This window comes from Populus nigra, chromosome 13 (genome assembly GCF_951802175.1).
Source record: "Populus nigra chromosome 13, ddPopNigr1.1, whole genome shotgun sequence".
Taxonomy (NCBI): domain Eukaryota; kingdom Viridiplantae; phylum Streptophyta; class Magnoliopsida; order Malpighiales; family Salicaceae; genus Populus; species Populus nigra.
Genome location: NC_084864.1, coordinates 10826617 through 10844253, shown reverse-complemented (window position 1 = coordinate 10844253; position 17637 = coordinate 10826617). Strand labels below are relative to the sequence as shown.

Sequence of the window (17637 nt, the reverse complement as noted above, 5' to 3'; positions counted from 1 at the left end):
TAAACAGTGAGTCCACAATATTGTTAATAAATTAAAGTTTTACTGTCAATGTCTAATAAAATAAGGTGAGACTCAATATTGTTGTTGAGCATCCGAGAGTGAAAGGCTTCAATCATAAGCTAGTTTAGCGTCTGCTTTAATTATAGGATTAGCAAGGCCATAATTAATTTGAATGGCTTCTTCAAGGGCATATGCTAGCTTTCGTAACAAAAGGATCAAAAGCATGCATGGCCAAATAATAAAAACTTTAGCTCTCAAGACCATACTATTAGAGCCATAATTAAAATATAATTAATATATACCAAAATTGCCTAATTAACTCTATGGAGCTAAGGAAAGTGACCACATGTCTGATTAGCATCGATCAATGTGGTTCAAATATTCTGTACAAATTAATTTCAAATTCATGAAGATCCATCCTTGCATGCATGCTTTGTTATATAATGATCTGATTGCAAGATCAGGATTTAATAATAATAATAATCTTCAATTACATTTTAAATAATCCTTTTTTTTATTAAAAAAGTTATAAGGTGTTCAATATTTTCATACCAAAGCTCATATATTTTAAAATTTTATTTAGAACCCCTTTTTTGTTCAATATTTTTATTTTTAAACACAAAGTTTTATAACTCTATTTTAAATTAATTGAACTTTCCCCAACGTACGCATCTGTCCCTCCTGTTTTCAATTTTTTTTTTTGGTGTCCCCTAGCATATTAGATGTATTTTATGCATAATAAGATTATATCCTCTCATTCACTCGCTTTGAATGTTATCGTAATCTAATTTTTACTCTTATTAAATTAAAACAAATTCAACCAAAAAATATTTTTTTAAAAATTAAAAATTAAAGAGAAATGAAGAAAATAAAAAAAATAAAAAAAGTTACAGTGGAATTGAGAAGAAATTAAAAGTAAAGGGTTGAAAATGGCTAAAAAATGAATAGAAAAATAAACTAAGAAAAATACTCCCTTAAATAGAAAAACAATTTGAAGGTAAATAAACTAGCAAAAAATAAAATTAATTAAGAAAAATATCTATTTTTCTAAAAAAGCTTATGAATAAAAAAGTTTGAAGATAAAATTGAAAAAAAATCTCTCAACCTAATTTTTTGCCTAACCTAGGCTCAAAATTAAACTATGTTGAATTGCCCTAGTATGTCACAATTAAATTGGCTGATTTAAAAGCAACATGACCGACCGGTAAAAATATTTTAAGGATGAAATTTATAAGAAAAGATGAAATTGACGAAAAAGGTATCTTGACTCGACTCCTTACTTAGCCCGGGTTTAAAATTAAATTATGTGAGAGTTATCCTGATATGATTTAGCCGACTTGGCTAACCCAAAAACAACCCCGATGACTGTTAAAAAAAATATGAGGATGAAATTGAAAAATAAAGATTAAATTAAATAAAAATTAAAGGCTAGATTAAAAATTAAAGGTTAGATTTATAAATAGTAACGTAGTAACGAATATTAATTTTGAAGTAAATTAATGGAAAAAACCCTATGTTGAGAAAATCAAACCCCATCTAATTTACAAGAAAAATAAATAAATATAAAATTTGAATTTTTCATATTGTGTTAATTTTTTTTAAAATAAACTAGGTTAGGTTTTAGTCTCTCATGTGAGAATATTTTCTAATAGATAGAAAAACAAACCAGAAGCAATTAATTTTGTAAAGAAAGATTAGAGATTAGTCATGAAATATAAGGAAAATTTTGAGCTAATTACCCTCTGATAAATCCATGAACTTCGAACTCTTGAAGAAAGAATATTAGAATAGCACAAGCTCTTAAGCTGTGTTTGGTCCTGATCTTACAATTTTCATGGAAGATTTAGTGTCTAAATCTTATTAAAGAAGGTAAAAGATCAACCAAAATAGCAGCATCAATTGCATATAATTTATTGGAAGTGGTCATGTGGCCTCAGCGACATGAACATTGCAGCACACAGCCGAAGACGGTTCTCCATGCTGACATTTACCATGTCAGGAGTCGCTAGACCCCTCTTCCTAATCCTGTGTCGTCGCCAAGCAAATTGAATGTTCACGGCTGCCCATGTTCGCCAATTGGACGAGTAATATCTCATTGTTCGCTTGAGTCTCTTGCTGGCAAATCTGTACCTGAAGTGTTCTGAGATATATCTCAGATCATATGCATCCAGAACAAATGCTTCTGTTGGTTCCATACAGACAAAAGTTGCGGATGAGGCTGGGAGGCGGTCTATAAATGGGCGGCGAAGGCACCACGAGAGCAGCTCATCACCTAAAAAGCCTCCTGGCTCAAGTACACTTGTGGCTACCATGCCTTTGCTAAGGCATTGGCTGTATTTCACACGTCCGTGCACAATAAAGACCATCCTTAGCACAGGGTCTCCTTCTCTTAAAATCTGTTCTTAGGGGCAATAATATGTTCAATAACTTAATACAGTGTAACAGTTTAATTCTTTTTCTTGCAGAATTATGCATTCAGTATGGATTGTTGCATAGAAAATAAGCTAACAGAATGATTTTAACTTTATGATCATATCGAACCTTTTCATCTTTTGAGTAGACAAGGAGCTTGACACGATCACAGATGTTGTCAAGGATAAGATCATCCAAGTTGTGAAACAAAGGCACCTAGAGTAAGAATTACTCCATTTCATAAGTATTTAAAAGGCATCCCTGGATGCTAATTTGATTAGTCAATTTGCTTTTGCAAACTCATTAATTATGAGGATATTGTGCTACCTTTTTTATGAGGTCTAGGCAAAGATAGCGTTTAATGTCTCTCCGGAGTCCTTCGGGCAATTCTTCAATCCAACTCATCTCGTCCTCTCCTCCCATGACTCTCCATTTTTGGCGTTCGAAATGTCGAAATCTTTGTCTTAAACCAGTTGGCAATTGTCTTCTCCTCATCCACCATTCCACATCTTGGCGTCTTAGCTGCATCTTTTTATTCTTTGCCATGACCACATGCAAAAATACCTATCAAACGATAAGAATTCCTCAATTCTGTAAGTATTGTTTTTTATATATATTCATTCAAAAGAAATCAGTGCTGAAGTTTTATTACCTGGATGTTTCCTATCAGTAAAGTGAAAAGAGTGAAACCACACAGCACAATGTATATACTGAACATCACTTCTACCAAGTTACTTGTTGGAGCGAGTTCGTTGCCGAAGGAGCTGCCAATAAAAGCATGATATTAAAAGAAAACCGTAGTAAAGAACCAGATCAAGTTTATATAGCCTACATTTTCCTCATATTATCTGTAGAAAATCAGATTAAATTTTGGTAATTCATGGAGTCTAGGTGCATCAATAATGCCAGCATGACTTCCTAATTTTACTGTTGATGTTTCTACAAAAGTTCAGGAAGATGTACTTGCATGTACAGCTATTCATACAGAAAGTTGGCAACCTAGTCGTGAAGTTTAAACTAACATGTTAAGCATGCCTGAAAAGAAACGAGAGAGACTCTGGTATACACTAGCACAAGATTCGACTCCTATCAAAGATGGAAAAATCTGTCCACAAAATTCTGGGAGATTAAAAAGGCCAAGGCAAAGGCAAATGCAAACGAAATGACTATGAGAAAAAACTGACGAACCCCATATCAGAAATTACTTGCAGCTTTTGCACTAAATTAAGTAGACTAATTACCTAAGGTTTAACAAGCCCCAGAATATGGGATAAAGGATCTTGACTGCTAGAGAATTGCTGGATACAACTAGAAGAGCTGGCGAATAAATCCCATAATTGAATGGTCCATTATCATCCAGGCACAACGGCTTAGCAATCCATGTTGAGTTTCTGCCACAAGGGTTTCCATAGTTATCTGCTGGATACATGAACTGATAGCAAACATTCATTGAGCATTGCAAAGTGAGATCGCAGTTTCCATTTCTTTCACACTGTTTCTTGAGACATGTCGCAACTCGTTGTGTTGCAAGAACATACCAGCATCCTCCTGTGACCTGTAAAATCTCAAGGAAAGGTGCCTTTTACAATCAGATTGATGTCATATGAAGCTTAAAGATTCATTTCTCTAGTGAGATTAAATTAGACCTACATGAGAGGCAATTAGGTAGGCAACGAGATTGAGTCCAAAACCCCACCAAATTGTGCCAAATATATAACCTGTGACTTTCCGCATTCTTCTAGCCAAGCAAAAGCTATGGTAGACCTTGGGAAGGAATTGGAATGAGAAAGTCACTAATAACATCGTCAAGACCTGCTTAATCTTTTCTTCCCTTATAAGTTTTGGTACCAGCAACCAAAATATTGCCTGCAAAATGAAGATATTAGAAGCTTTAATCTTTTTTTTCTCCAGATGAATCGCACCAAATTTGCCCTCGTTTTCTTCAGCAAATACAAGGAATGAACTTCTAATTAGAAAATTTGTGAAGTTGGATCATCACTCCTGTAGTTCTCTATAAATTATTCTGTTGTTTTGCCGACATAATTAAGAACACACGGATATATATACCACTCCTTCCAGAGATGTTGATATTAGCCACAGGTCATCATTCCTTGAAGATCAAGTCATCCATAAAATCTCAAGAACATCGCAACTAGTTTCTAATTTTTATTTCTAAGGTTTAAGGATTAGATATTAATTAGAGTATTTTCAAATCATTAATTTTTTGTGTAGATAAATGTGGTCGATCATGCTATTAATGTTTACTATACTTAACTACCATAAAAGTCTAATATATATATATCGCCGGAGACCAAATCTCCTTTGGCTTTTGTTTAAATCACTAGCACAACAACAAAGGGCAATCACCAAATTAAAGCAATCGTACTAAACCTGGGGGATCGGCAGGATAACAAAAACATCGAACCAAAATCCTTTCAGTGACCTCACATAATGATAAGCAATGGCACGTGCGTTCCACACGAGTTTCCCACACCCAAAAACAAGGGACTCCCTCGACACGTACGCCAGCCTGAATTGCAGCCATAGATGCCATAGATGCACCGCATCCACGCACGAACGAGCAACTGTCACGATTGCTGCAAACCCAATATTCACATACAAACAAGGGGCCCCACCTTTTCCAATCGACAGTGACAATGCGTAGAAGAAAAGAGGATCAATGGCCAGCGCAATGCCACGGGTCAGCAGCAGCACCCTATTCCATTTCTTGACCCACTTGCTACGTGGATCCAGGATGGACCCAAACGGGCCCTTTGTGTTCGGGGTCTGACAGCGGGCAGGTTTGGATATCGGATCGGATTTGGCATGGATAGGTACGAGGGAGGATCCAGCTAAGGCTTGCCATTCGGGTTGGTGGACACTGTCACAGCTTGTGGAGTGAAACACAGGGACACCAACCTGAGTGCAAGCATAACATTCCGTGGAATCGAAAACAGCATTGTTGCTGGAGCTGCCGCTGCTGCTGTGTTTGCTTTCATTGCAATATTTGACACTACCTCTACTTTGTCGAAACCAGCTGGGATCATCATAAAAAAATATTTGACAAAATATGAATTTCAATAATTACCTACAGGATGCAAAAAGCAACACATTGTATGAGAAAATGAAGGGCGAAAGCTTACCTGGAGAGAGAGAACGACATAAAATGAAATGGTGAGAGAAAGGAAGAGAAATGGCTTAGAGGCAGCTGGAAGTATCGGAAGCAGTTCTAATATGTCTGGTACTGTACGAAGAGGGTGCGCTGTCCGGAACATTACACGAAAGTGATGTTGCTGTGTGGTTGGAGCATTTTGCAGTCAAAGTTTTTTTGTTTTATCTGTTCTACCAATCTTTCAGTGTCCTGGCCTGAACCAAAGATATGAAAGGTAAGGACGAAGGACAGTACTAGAACTCACACTTACACGGATCTACTTGTCCAAGGCTAAATTCAATGACATAAATCCTGACAACGTGACTTTATAAGAGAATTATAGTCATCAATCTTTCTTTTTGTTTTAATTTTATTATCCCATGTTATGTTCATACGATTTTCAACCTCATAATCTGTTTTGACTCTTGTGCTCCATTGTATTTGAGGCCTTAAAAAGTGCTTCATCCTTAAATTGGTGCTGAGTTTTGAAAATTAAGATTTGATTTTATTAATTTTAAAAAAATTAAAACACTAGGGACCAATTTTGGCAAATAAACATAACAATATACCTTTTCCCCTTTTTACTATTCACGAGGGAAAAGTATAGTTCAATACCTCATCTTTTTGCCCTTTTTTTAAAAAAACATTTTGATCTCTAATTTTTTTTGATTTCATGTTTCAGTTCGAAATTTCATTTGTTTATGTTTCAATCCCTATTATATTAGAGGAGAGAGAGAAAGTTAGTCAATCAGCTATATTTTAGTCATTAAAAAAACCGATTTTTAAGTCAATGAATTTTTATTGATAAAAAAATATTATTGACGTGTTTTTAAATTTTTATATCACCATAAAAAATAGTTCAAGCTAAGAAAGATTTTTTCATTGAATTTAATTTTTATTTTTTTAATCAAAATAAGAGAATTTTAAGTTTAAAAGTTTATTTATTAATTTTTTTTAAATATTTATTAGATATTTTTAAATAAAAATATATCAAAATATTAATTTTAGATTCCAGGCCCACACGTGTATGGGCCATCTTATGGTTAGGCTAGGCATGCAAATTCAATATCTTAGGCCTAAACATCTAACCACTTTTTTTTATGGTTTGATTTTTTTTTAATTTTTTTTTAAGATTTTGATTGAAACACATTATATATAAAATATTTAATATAATATTTAAATTATTATTCAATTTCCCATGGTTCTTAGTAATGTTATAGTTTTTTATGGTTTTTTTATGAAGATATTATTAATTGCTTTATGAATAATAATATATTAGCCTTATATGTATAATTTCTAAAATACTTTTCTCATTAATGTTGAATGAGAATAGGATAGATAATTTTTTATTTTTTTATTGTCAATTTTTTATATAATTTTTTAATATCAATTCATGATTTTTTTAATTTTCAATTAATTTTTTTCCACAATCATAATAAATATTTACTTGAAACACAATGCTTCTCATGATTGTTTTTGGTAAAAATTAAAAAAAACGTGAATAAAAAATTAGGTTTTTGATTAAAAATATGTGTTTATTCCTTTTTAGTTCTAATGGTAATAATATTTTCTAATATTTTTTATTTTTTTTAATTCAATGAACTATACTATTAATAAAAAAATTATATTTTTTTTTATCTAAGAAACAAAAATACATGAATAAAAAAATATAATTTTGATAAAAAATACATTTCTTCTTTGTAATTTCAATACTCATTGTCTTCCTTATGAATATTTATTTTTATTATCATATAATAAAATAATAAATATATTATGAAAAGTAAAGTTATTAAAACCCAAGTATCAGTTCTATAATCCAGGTCATAGATTTAAAGGTTTATTCAGTTTGATTCGGGTCAATTTAAAATACTATTATTTCAATATTTTTATAATAAAAAATGTTAAATCAATATTATTTTGATTTTTTTAAAATCAAACCAGTTTTTAAATGATCCAATCGAGTTATAAGTGTACTTGCTATGTTAATTAAATTATACATGGTCAAATCAATTTCAGTTTAATTTGAAACTCAATCTAAAAAAACTAGTCAATGAATCAACATGTAGACCCACCAGATTAAATCAAGTTTTATAACACTAGAAATTCCCGTCAATAACTCACGAGCAACAAACTAGCAGGTTTCTATGTACATAAGAAACCTGTCCACTCTTAAGGCAAATCAGCATGTATAGATACAAGCTACCTTTAATGGTTAGCTAATTGTATAGTTAATTTTTTTTGGATAAAAATAAATATTTAAAAAACATCTTTAATGTCAAACATAAAATGTATTCATACCTACCTTCACCCCTCTACTGGTTTGACCTGCACCTTTCATTCATTTATTTATTTTTCACAAAATAAATAAATAAATAACAATTAGAATCTCTCTCTCAACTTTCTTTCTCTTACCTTCCATCCACACTCTATAACTGAAATTCCTATCAATATATGCAAGTGTTTCTTAAGTGCAAGAAAGGAAATAATAGAGAAAAAAGAGAGAGCAAAAAAGCTGCTATTGATCAGTAGTGATGAACAACTAAGAGTAGGCAAAAGACTTGAAGAGCCAAGTTATCGAACTTGAACAAATATAAGCATACCAGCAGTCCACTGCTCCAATAGTGTCATCTCCCTTGATGATACAGAACAACCAGCTCGAGCTCCTGCTGCAAATCGTTAGACATCAGGTTCAATTTATGGCTACCATAACAAATGCTCCACTCTTTTTTTAACACTTTTTTCTTGTCACCAATATTTCACCATGAAAGCCAGAAATATCAAGCATGGATCTGCAAAACAAATCCCCAACTCATTGTTCCAACGCTATAAATATCAGAGAGATATGAATGCATCTAACTCATTGTTCAAGATTAGATTTTCTTCCATCCCATGATCACCCCAAAACAATCATATATATATACACACACTTATAATCCCCCCAAAGCTTAAAGCATGACAGAAGCAAAATTAATGGCAGAGTCGCTTTTTCAGAGAGTTTACCTGCTAGATATATGAAAACTTCACCAGCAGCAAAGCATAAAACCAAACTAAAACTCTTTAAATGTAAGAATTTCTTGGATTTTGTATTGTTAATATGATAAAGAATCTAAAATAATTACTTGCATTGTGAAAGCTGATCTCCTTAATCACATTTGGTTAGGAATTTGCACCTATATTTATTTGCAAACATCCTAAGTACAGCGACCTTTGAAATTCCCTAACGTACGTAGGTGATTTACCAGGAAAATTAAAACGAAAACAAAAAAGAAGAATCAACTGTTTTCTAATTTTGTCACTAGCTCTAATGTATCCAATCCTAGAAGTTTCTTTGTTCTTTCCTCAAACCTACCAGTAACGTACTTATGTTAATGCTCTTGAAAAGTGTTTGGTCAGCTAAAAGAGCGAAAAGATCTACAGAGACAAAATAGTGTGGTCTCAGCTAGTTTATTTAGTGCCATTAACATGTGGGTATGATTCAATCTTGGTACAGGCTTGTTTAGAACAGTGTAATTAGCTTAAGATGTTCCATTCCTTAACAGGAAATATAAGGTCATTTTCAATTCTAGCAATCTGCATGCAGCCTCTCTCTATTTCACTGGACTTATTTCTGCCCTCGTAAATTTGTAGGTTGCCTCTTGGCAAAGCTCCTTCTGCTATCATTGTTAAAAAAAATTGATGTTGTGGTAACTGTTGTGGTTGTAATTTGAAATTTTTTTTATAAAAAATATTTTTAGTTGAGGTTGATTTGGAAAAATATATGTTTGGTTAAAACTGTGGTTGAAATTGAGGTTAAACAAAAAATAGTTTAATGTGTTTAGTTAAAAGAATGCTTTTTAAATTGAGGTTATAAAATTATATATATATATATATATATATATATATATATATATTGATGGTTTTTGATTTAAATATTGTATATTTAACTACTGTTATTACATCATAAAATAAATAATATTGATATCAAATATTTTTTATTATTCCATTAAATTACGTACAATTTCATCACGTACGAAATCTATCCAACAAAGACGATATTTTCCATGGTTTTTTAAGCGCGTAACAACATCAGGTAAAAATATCACCAAGAACAAAATTAGGATTGCAATCAAATTCTGCAAATGCTATGTCATCAAACGATCTCCTTTTAATTTTTTGAATAAAACACAAATAAAAAAAATAAAAACTGATTTTTTTTAATGCTACGTCATTAAGCGACCTCCTTTTAATTTTTTTTAATAAAACACAATTAAAAAAATAAAAATTGATTTTTTTTAACTGGGTCGGACCCAGTTCAATATATTTATCTTTGGACCGGACCCGGTCGGTCCGGAACAATAACTGGAACAGTGGAGAGTGACTCCACTGCTCACGTGAACAGTGGAGTTCACTCTCCAATGCGTCCGCAGGTTTGCGGAAAATAGCAAAGAGTTGCTTTCCGCAAGCCTGTGGTTTTAACCAATTTTAGCTGGCCCCACATAAATAGTAAATTATGGATCTTTGTAACCAAACATTTAAAAGTTGTGGTTTACTTTAAAAGCAACCACAGTCTTGTAAAGAAACAACAATTAAATGTCATAATGAGTGCCAAACTAATGGCTTCTCGTAGTTCATTGTATTACTCTTATTTTGTGACACTAGAAAGAGGATAAATCATTTATTTAAAGTTTTTTTACTTGATGTATAAAAGTGATGTTAATGGATAATACCACCTTGATTAATAATTACTTAAATCAAGGTCTACAAACCAAAGAAAAGAAACTTAATCTCTAAACAAATAATTGGAACATAAGCTCTAGATCATGAAAAAAGGGGGTGGGGCAAAAGATAAAACAAAACAAGATTAAAAACCACAAAGAAGAATGCTAGAAAACTATTGCAAGGTTTGCATAATATCTTCTTTTCAACTTTTATTTATACTGAATTTTAAAACCAAAATTGATGGCGAATTAATTACAAAAATTAATTCACATTATTTTATCTTAATTAAATACACTCTATAAAAATAGAATTAACCTGATAAATTCTTTTCTTTAACTTTAACCACTTCTGTTCAAATTAGCTATATTAATTGGTTGTCCTATATTATATATTGTATTATACCATTTTTTCTTTAACAACTTCTGTTCATATTTCAAAAATATCTTTTCAAATGGTTTTCTCTTAATAGTATTTTCTTGATATTCTCTTTCTAATAATTTTTGTGCTAATTGTAAATTTTTGAGATATAACACTACCAAAAATTCGCTTAACACTAACGAAATTATCGACAGAATAATTCTGTCGGTAAATTACGGTGATAATTACCAATGGAAACTATTCCATCTGTAATTCATTCAGTATATACCAACAGAATACTACGGTCGGTATATACCGACAGAATTACAAACGAAATATTCAGAATTAAAAAAAAGCAGTTTACTGACATGGAACTTTTTGTGGGCGATTTTACCAACAGAATCACCAACGGATTCAAACCCGGATCTCTGTATAGTGACGTGACCAATTCTCCATCAGAATTGCCGATGGAATCATCGACAGAATGAATTTGTGGGTGATTTCATCGGAAAAAGTGAATATATCACCACTCTGCCGACCTTTCCTCCTCTATTTCTCCTTATTCTTCCCCATCCCAACTCTTCCCTTCTAAACTACAAACAATCACCTAAAAACAAAAAAAAATCCCCCTCTTCTCAACACAAGTCATATTTCTTTAAGTTTTGTGGTCACAACATCCGTGTTCTGATTTATTGTGGATTTTATCATTTTTATAAGTAAATCTATCTTTTTTTAATTAACATTTAAATGTCAATTTTTATTGTTTTTTTAGTATATGTTGTATGTACATGTTTTATTGCTATTTCTCAAACAAACTTGTAGTATATGAATGTATAATTTTGTACTTGTTATGGTTTGTTCTAGATTTTGTAAAATTATATTTGTTTGTAAATTGTTAGAACTTTGTTGAATTACCGAATTACATGTGTTGTGGTAAAAAAATTAATAACTTGTTTAACGGATCAGTTTTAATTTTTATCAATGCTATTGCAGAGTTGTAATTTCTGTAAATTTATATGTATAAATTTGTATGGATGTTTATAATTGATAATGAATATTTATGAGAAGTTGTAATTAGCTTGTTGGATAATGTCGAGGTAAACCAATATTTTTACAAATTTATTTACCTAACATAGTTAATTAATACATGTTGTTATCATAATTTTATAGAGGTTTGATAGAAGTCATGGATAATTGTTCATGGATGTATTGAGATTTATCTCAAGGACTACGGGGGATGGATTATTGTAATAGGGTTCAGGGTTTTATTAATTTCGCAACATCTATTCCCATAAATTTTACTAGAGGCGGTATTAGGCATTTCACAAAGAGTTGTAAAAATATTTACTGGAAATCCATCATCGACGTTGATACCAATAGAAATAGTCCGTTGGCATTTGTCGGCGGTCCAAAATTATCGACAGAATCACGACGGACGGTGTGAATTCCAAAGGATGGGCATTAATATATCTCTATCCTCGTGCACTAGCCGACAAAATTACCGTCGGACTGTGAAAAATATGAAGGGTAATTAAAAAATTATGGTGTGAAATTCAAAATTTACTGATGGAAGTTCAAAACATCACCAATAATTTAATTAAAATTAATATTATTTAAATATCTGTCGGTGAATCCATCGGGAAATCTACGCTATAAATTCCTATGACCGCCCCTTCAGTTCATTTTTTTCATCTGCTTCGTTTCAAAGCTTTGGTTTTTGGTTTTTTCCTCTCATTTCCTTCAAAAATTTTGTTTTTTTAGCTTGTAATCTCTACTTGAATCTTCAGCAAATTAGAAGGTATGTATTTTCATTTAATATGCTTAATGATTTTACTTTTTTATATTTTCTTTGTTTTAGCTATTGTTATTTTTGTTGTGTTTTTTTTTTGTTTTGGTGTATTTTTATAATGTAGATAAAGTTTTGAAATAAACACATTATTAATGTAAGCGTTTTTCATTACTAAAGTTTATAGTTTTTTTTTTAAATTTGTTCAATATATTTTATTGTTTGTATTGCCATAATAATTGAATACTTTGTTGAATTTTAATTGTTATTGTTGATTTTACCTTGTAATTAGTAATTAAATATGTAGGAATAAATTTAATTATTTTATCTCAATTTTACTATATTATTGCATGATATGTGTTTAATTATTTCCATTAATTTTAATTGTAATTTTTATAGATGTTAGGTTATATACAAGATTTTTGAATAGGGTCAATTAGTTGTGGCTATTGTCAATATTTGTAGGTTTGAAAACTTTGGGTAGTCTCTAGTATAGAAGAGGTGCTGCCGAATTGTTTTTAACAATCGAATTTAATTATGCAATTATTCGTAAAAAATTATGTAGATACGTAGAACGAAATCAACATCCTCGCTCACATTGGGTTGCAGCTGGTTCTTTTAGCAGCGAGAATGACATATCCTTAGATTCCAATCAAGAAGAGGCACCTACGCCGTCTACCGGTTTCATAGCGGAATCAATTCACCCGCAAGTACGAGGCATAGTGGAAGGATGACCTTTCAATATAAGTTTGTTTCGGTTAAATTTTTTTTTTAATTATAACATAATTTATGAACAACTAATCAATATTTTATTAATTTAATTTATTTTCAGGTTCACAAACATTGAGGTCGCCCGAGTAATATCATTAGCATTTAAATCGTCGATGGAGATTCCATTATTTCAATGGAGTCAGGCATCCTGATATCCTGAATGGATACTGAATATCGATGTATAGTTTGATAAATTTGAGGTTGGTGTTAATTTTCAATTTCCAGCTTATTTTTAATAAATTTTTATTATATTTGTAATTAAATTATTATTTTTATTTTAAATAAGTTATTTATACACAACACAAATTTGAGTGGAACAACGCACTTGACAATGTTGTGAGGAGGGTGTGGGAAAATCACGCGGCAACTAGGTAACATCGAAAACAATATGATATATATATTTTTAAAAAATTTATGTTTTAAAATCTAATTTGTTACTATGGAAGTAGGTTGCGTGATTTTGAGTATGAAGTATAAAAAAAGGCAAAAAAAATACGAGAGATAACGGTCTCCAAGATTGGAACTACATGACGGTTTGGAGGGATTTCAAACCGCTATACATCCCGGGAGATATATGGCCACAATATATTGAGCACGTGACATTTGAGTGGTTCACACGACGCTCATAGTCTGATGCTGACAACCAGAACTGGCAAATTCAGGGTTCGGTGACAACGCACATCGGCAGCTCCGTTTCGTTTGCTGTACATATAAAACAGATGGTAAGATTAATTTAAATGAAATACATTCTTAAATAATTTGTTCTTACTTAATTAATTTTTTTTCCTTACAGGTTATGTCTCTTGGATGTGAGCAGAGCCTAATGGAGCTATTTGTAGAGACGCATGTGCAGAGTCAAGACCTCTAAAAGGGGGTGCAACAGTTCGTTGACAACCATGCTCAACACTTTTATGGTATGTTCATCCAACCATTTTATTTTGTAAGTTATTATTTTTATTGAATTGAATATGATGATTTTGTTTTTCATTTTTAGAAGACCTATAATAGCCGGTTGAGGGAGAGATATGGGGACGATCTTTCGACCCATTCAGATTTATGGATGAAGGTAGGATCGTTCGGTGGACTAGATAAAAATTAGGTGTACGGGCTCTCTAACACTACGGTTGAGAACTTATGGGTGACCCGTAGTGTCTCAACTGTTAGGAGCTCTCAATCAGTATCAAGCACCCAATCTAAGGAGTTTGTGGCCTTGCAGCAACACATGACTCATCTCACCAAAAAATACAAGCAACTATCGGCGAATTATGAACAAAACACGGCTCATCTCACCGAGAAATACAAGCAACTCTCAGCGAATTATGAACAACTTCGCCAAATGGTCATGAACATGACATCACAGAGTGGTGATATATGTGCGCCCCTTTTTTGGTCGTATGGTCCTAGGAACAGCCAGCCTCCTCCTCCTCCTCCTCTAGCTCCGCCATTGTGCTAATTTAATATTTGTTTGGAAACACATTCAATTTGTAATGAATATTATTTAACTTTATTTTTTTATTTTTGAAGTTTAATAAAATTGTATTTGCATAATTGGTTTTTTTACTATTAATTTATATAATTTATATTTTTTATTCTAAATAATTAAAAAAAACAAATTTAAAATCTCTACCGACAGATTTATAGATGGTTATAGTCCGTCGACATTTCACAGAGAATTGAAAAATTTTACTGGAAATGCCATACTCACCGACATTTTCATAGATGGATAGAGTCCATCGGTATTTTACCGAGAGATGAAAAATATTTATTGGAAATGCCACTATCACCGACGTCTTCACCAACAGATTGAGTTCGTCGGCATTTTACCGAGAGCTGAAAAATATTTCTGGATATGCCACTATCACCGACGGAATACATCCGTCGGTATATTTCAAGCGGGAAATTTTTTTTTGGTGCGCATTTTCCGTATGTAAAACCATCGATATTTTTTTTTACCAATAGAGTTAGCAATGGAAAGTGGGATCACCAACGAAAGGCATGCCGACAGACACTTTTCATCGGTGATTTAGTCGTAAAAAATTTACCGACGGAGTCTGAATCTCACACTGACGGATTCGGTCCGTCAGTAAAACTTTAAAATTTTATAGTGTAACATTTGATTGGTTGAGTACATGCATGTTAGTATAGGTAGATGACATTGTTTATTGTCTTGCTAGAAAAGCCAAGGTATGCCTAAATTAATATTGACTCCTTTTAAGTCTATATTTACTATTAATGGTTCTGCATAGGAAAAGTTTGTATTAAAGAAGTTGATTGTTTAAAGGTTGAAGGAAAATCAGTTATTGTAAAAGATTCCTTAAAGGATTCAAATTGTATGAAGACACTACCATTAAGGCTTTCTATTATTAGTCTAGAATTTTTTTACATTTTAGGCGGTGCTATTTTTTCTATGTCCTATTTTGGTGAACTTATTATTTCATCTTGTTTTAGTCATTTTAAGATAAAAATATTAGTATTGTGATGACTTGCTTCAAGAATGAAGTTTCTTTTTAAGAACTTTTGGGTTTATAGTGATATTCATAACTTTATAACTTATTCTAGAAAGTATAGTTATAGCCCTAGTGTTATCTATCCAATCCATATTTTGTGGTTGAATATTAAGAGTTAATGTATATAGTACATTAGGATCATTTTACGTTATTGTATAATTTAAAAAGCAAGTGATGGATCAACATATTTTAAAATTTTAATTTTTAACCCAAATCCTTGTTTAGAAGGTCTAAAGACAGGGTGATAACCCAATGATAGGTGAGTAGGACTTGCATGCATACCCAACATCTCTAGACTTGGCATAATATTATGCCCATGTGATATGGGCCTAGCTCGCTTCCAGGCTTAACGCCCTTGGATGAGGCTTGAGTTGAGCCTTAGTAGGCATAGGTCTAGTGAGCTGCCAGGTCCAACTTTCTTGAATTCAACTACTTGTTAAGCCTAAGTGGGCATAAGTTTGATGAGCTACCAAACCCAACATCCTTGAGGTTAGCTACATGCTGAGCCTAAGTAGATGTGAGTATGACTTGCCAGATCTAAAGTCTTTGTATATGACTATGTTCTGAGCCCAAGCAAACATGAGTTTGATGAGCTGCCACACCTAAAATCCTTGGGTATAGCTATATATTGAGCAGATGTGGGTCTACGCACAGACCTAACATCCTCAGGTTCAACATCGTGATGAACCCAAATGGACATGAGTCTGGCAAGCTACCTTACCCAATGTTAATGAGTTCAGCTACTTGTTAAGACCAAGTGGGCATAACTCTGGCGAGCTACTAGAATTAATGTGTAACATCCCAGAATTTTCCATAATCACACGTGAAAATTCAGATATTTTTTTTATACAGTTTTCATATAAAAGTCTATTGAAATTTTGGCAGAGTTTCCCCTATATTGAGAGGTCTCAAGTTATCGATATATAACCTGTTTAAACTTCTAATATTCCACATCTCATAACTCAATCACGACCCATTCATCCCAGGTCTAAATCCCACAACATCATCATCGTCACAACCATAATATTTATAACATATATTGAACACTAAATATTATTATAGAGGGATAAATGAGAAAAACATGCATTTATGGAACGTAATTATATGAATTTCAGAGTTAAGTTCATCTATTCAAGTGTAAACATAAGTTATACAAATTAAGTTATATAAATGTTTTAATATTACAAAATAGAAGGATATACTCCCTAGAATTAGATAACAAAAAGTGAACAAAAGTAAGGATCTACTGCTGTCGGGAATGTGATGGTCTTGAAACAAAATGCATATTATTGAAACATGAATATCATAATAAGTATAAACACACAAATATCCAATAATTTAAAAAGACAAACATGTATTCATATTCTATTTACTTCTTTCCTTTTATTTTCATTAGAACTCTTTCTCATTCAACTACTAAAACTATTTCATTTTCCATTTTCAACTTCCATTCAAGATTCTATAAAATCAACCACAACTATTTTCACCTAACACATTGCCGATACCAATTTCACCGATGTCATATCACCCCATAAGTGTCAATACATAGTGATCCCCTTACCCGGGACCCCAACATACACTAAATGTATGCTCGTTGATGCTTGATAATCCCTTTACCCGGGATCCTAACATACACCAAATGTATGCTAGCCGATACGTGATGATCTCCTTACCTAGGATTGTAACATACACTAAATGTATGCTAGTCCATGCCCCATAGGTATCGATGTATGGTGATCCCCTTACCCGGGATCCTAACATACACTAAATATATGCTAGTCCATGCCACATATCACACTTCTCATATTTTCTATGTTAATGATACTTTCATCACTTGGAAATTCACATGAAAGACCATTCACCTTGAACACATATACATTCGGGATACTATCCAAAATAACATCATCATTACGTAAAATTTCATTCTTTCATGAAATATCCAACATTCGATAATT

At 32.2% G+C, this 17637-nt stretch overlaps 1 protein-coding gene across 3 annotated transcripts; it reads right to left on the bottom strand.

Annotated features, from left to right (window-relative positions):
• Positions 1 to 1713: 1713 nt before the first annotated feature.
• LOC133670912 (cyclic nucleotide-gated ion channel 2-like) lies at positions 1714 to 8767 on the bottom strand. Of its 3 annotated transcripts, none has more exons than XM_062091513.1 (10): positions 8564 to 8767; positions 8164 to 8352; positions 5556 to 5778; positions 4804 to 5449; positions 4063 to 4278; positions 3654 to 3967; positions 3065 to 3176; positions 2740 to 2976; positions 2542 to 2628; positions 1714 to 2396 (listed from the first exon to the last, which is right to left on the bottom strand). In XM_062091513.1, the coding sequence occupies exons 3-10, from the start codon at positions 5573 to 5575 to the stop codon at positions 1911 to 1913; spliced, it is 2118 nt and encodes a 705-aa protein (XP_061947497.1). In that variant the 5' UTR covers positions 5576 to 5778; positions 8164 to 8352; positions 8564 to 8767; the 3' UTR covers positions 1714 to 1910. The 3 variants fall into 3 exon arrangements, with proteins under 3 accessions (XP_061947497.1, XP_061947499.1, XP_061947498.1); XM_062091515.1 differs by having other exon boundaries at positions 8164 to 8229; XM_062091514.1 differs by having other exon boundaries at positions 8164 to 8226.
• Between the last annotated feature and the right edge of the window lie 8870 nt (positions 8768 to 17637).

Bases quoted from the DNA above. Each gene is read 5' to 3' on its own strand.
- LOC133670912 (XM_062091513.1), bottom strand. From the start codon at position 5,575: ATGTCGTTCTCTCTCTCCAG. The intron at 3,968-4,062 runs GTAGGTCTAATT...GAGATTTTACAG, and splicing joins CCTACCTAATTGCCTCTCAT to GTCACAGGAGGATGCTGGTA. The intron at 2,629-2,739 runs GTAGCACAATAT...TTCTTACTCTAG, and splicing joins GCCTAGACCTCATAAAAAAG to GTGCCTTTGTTTCACAACTT.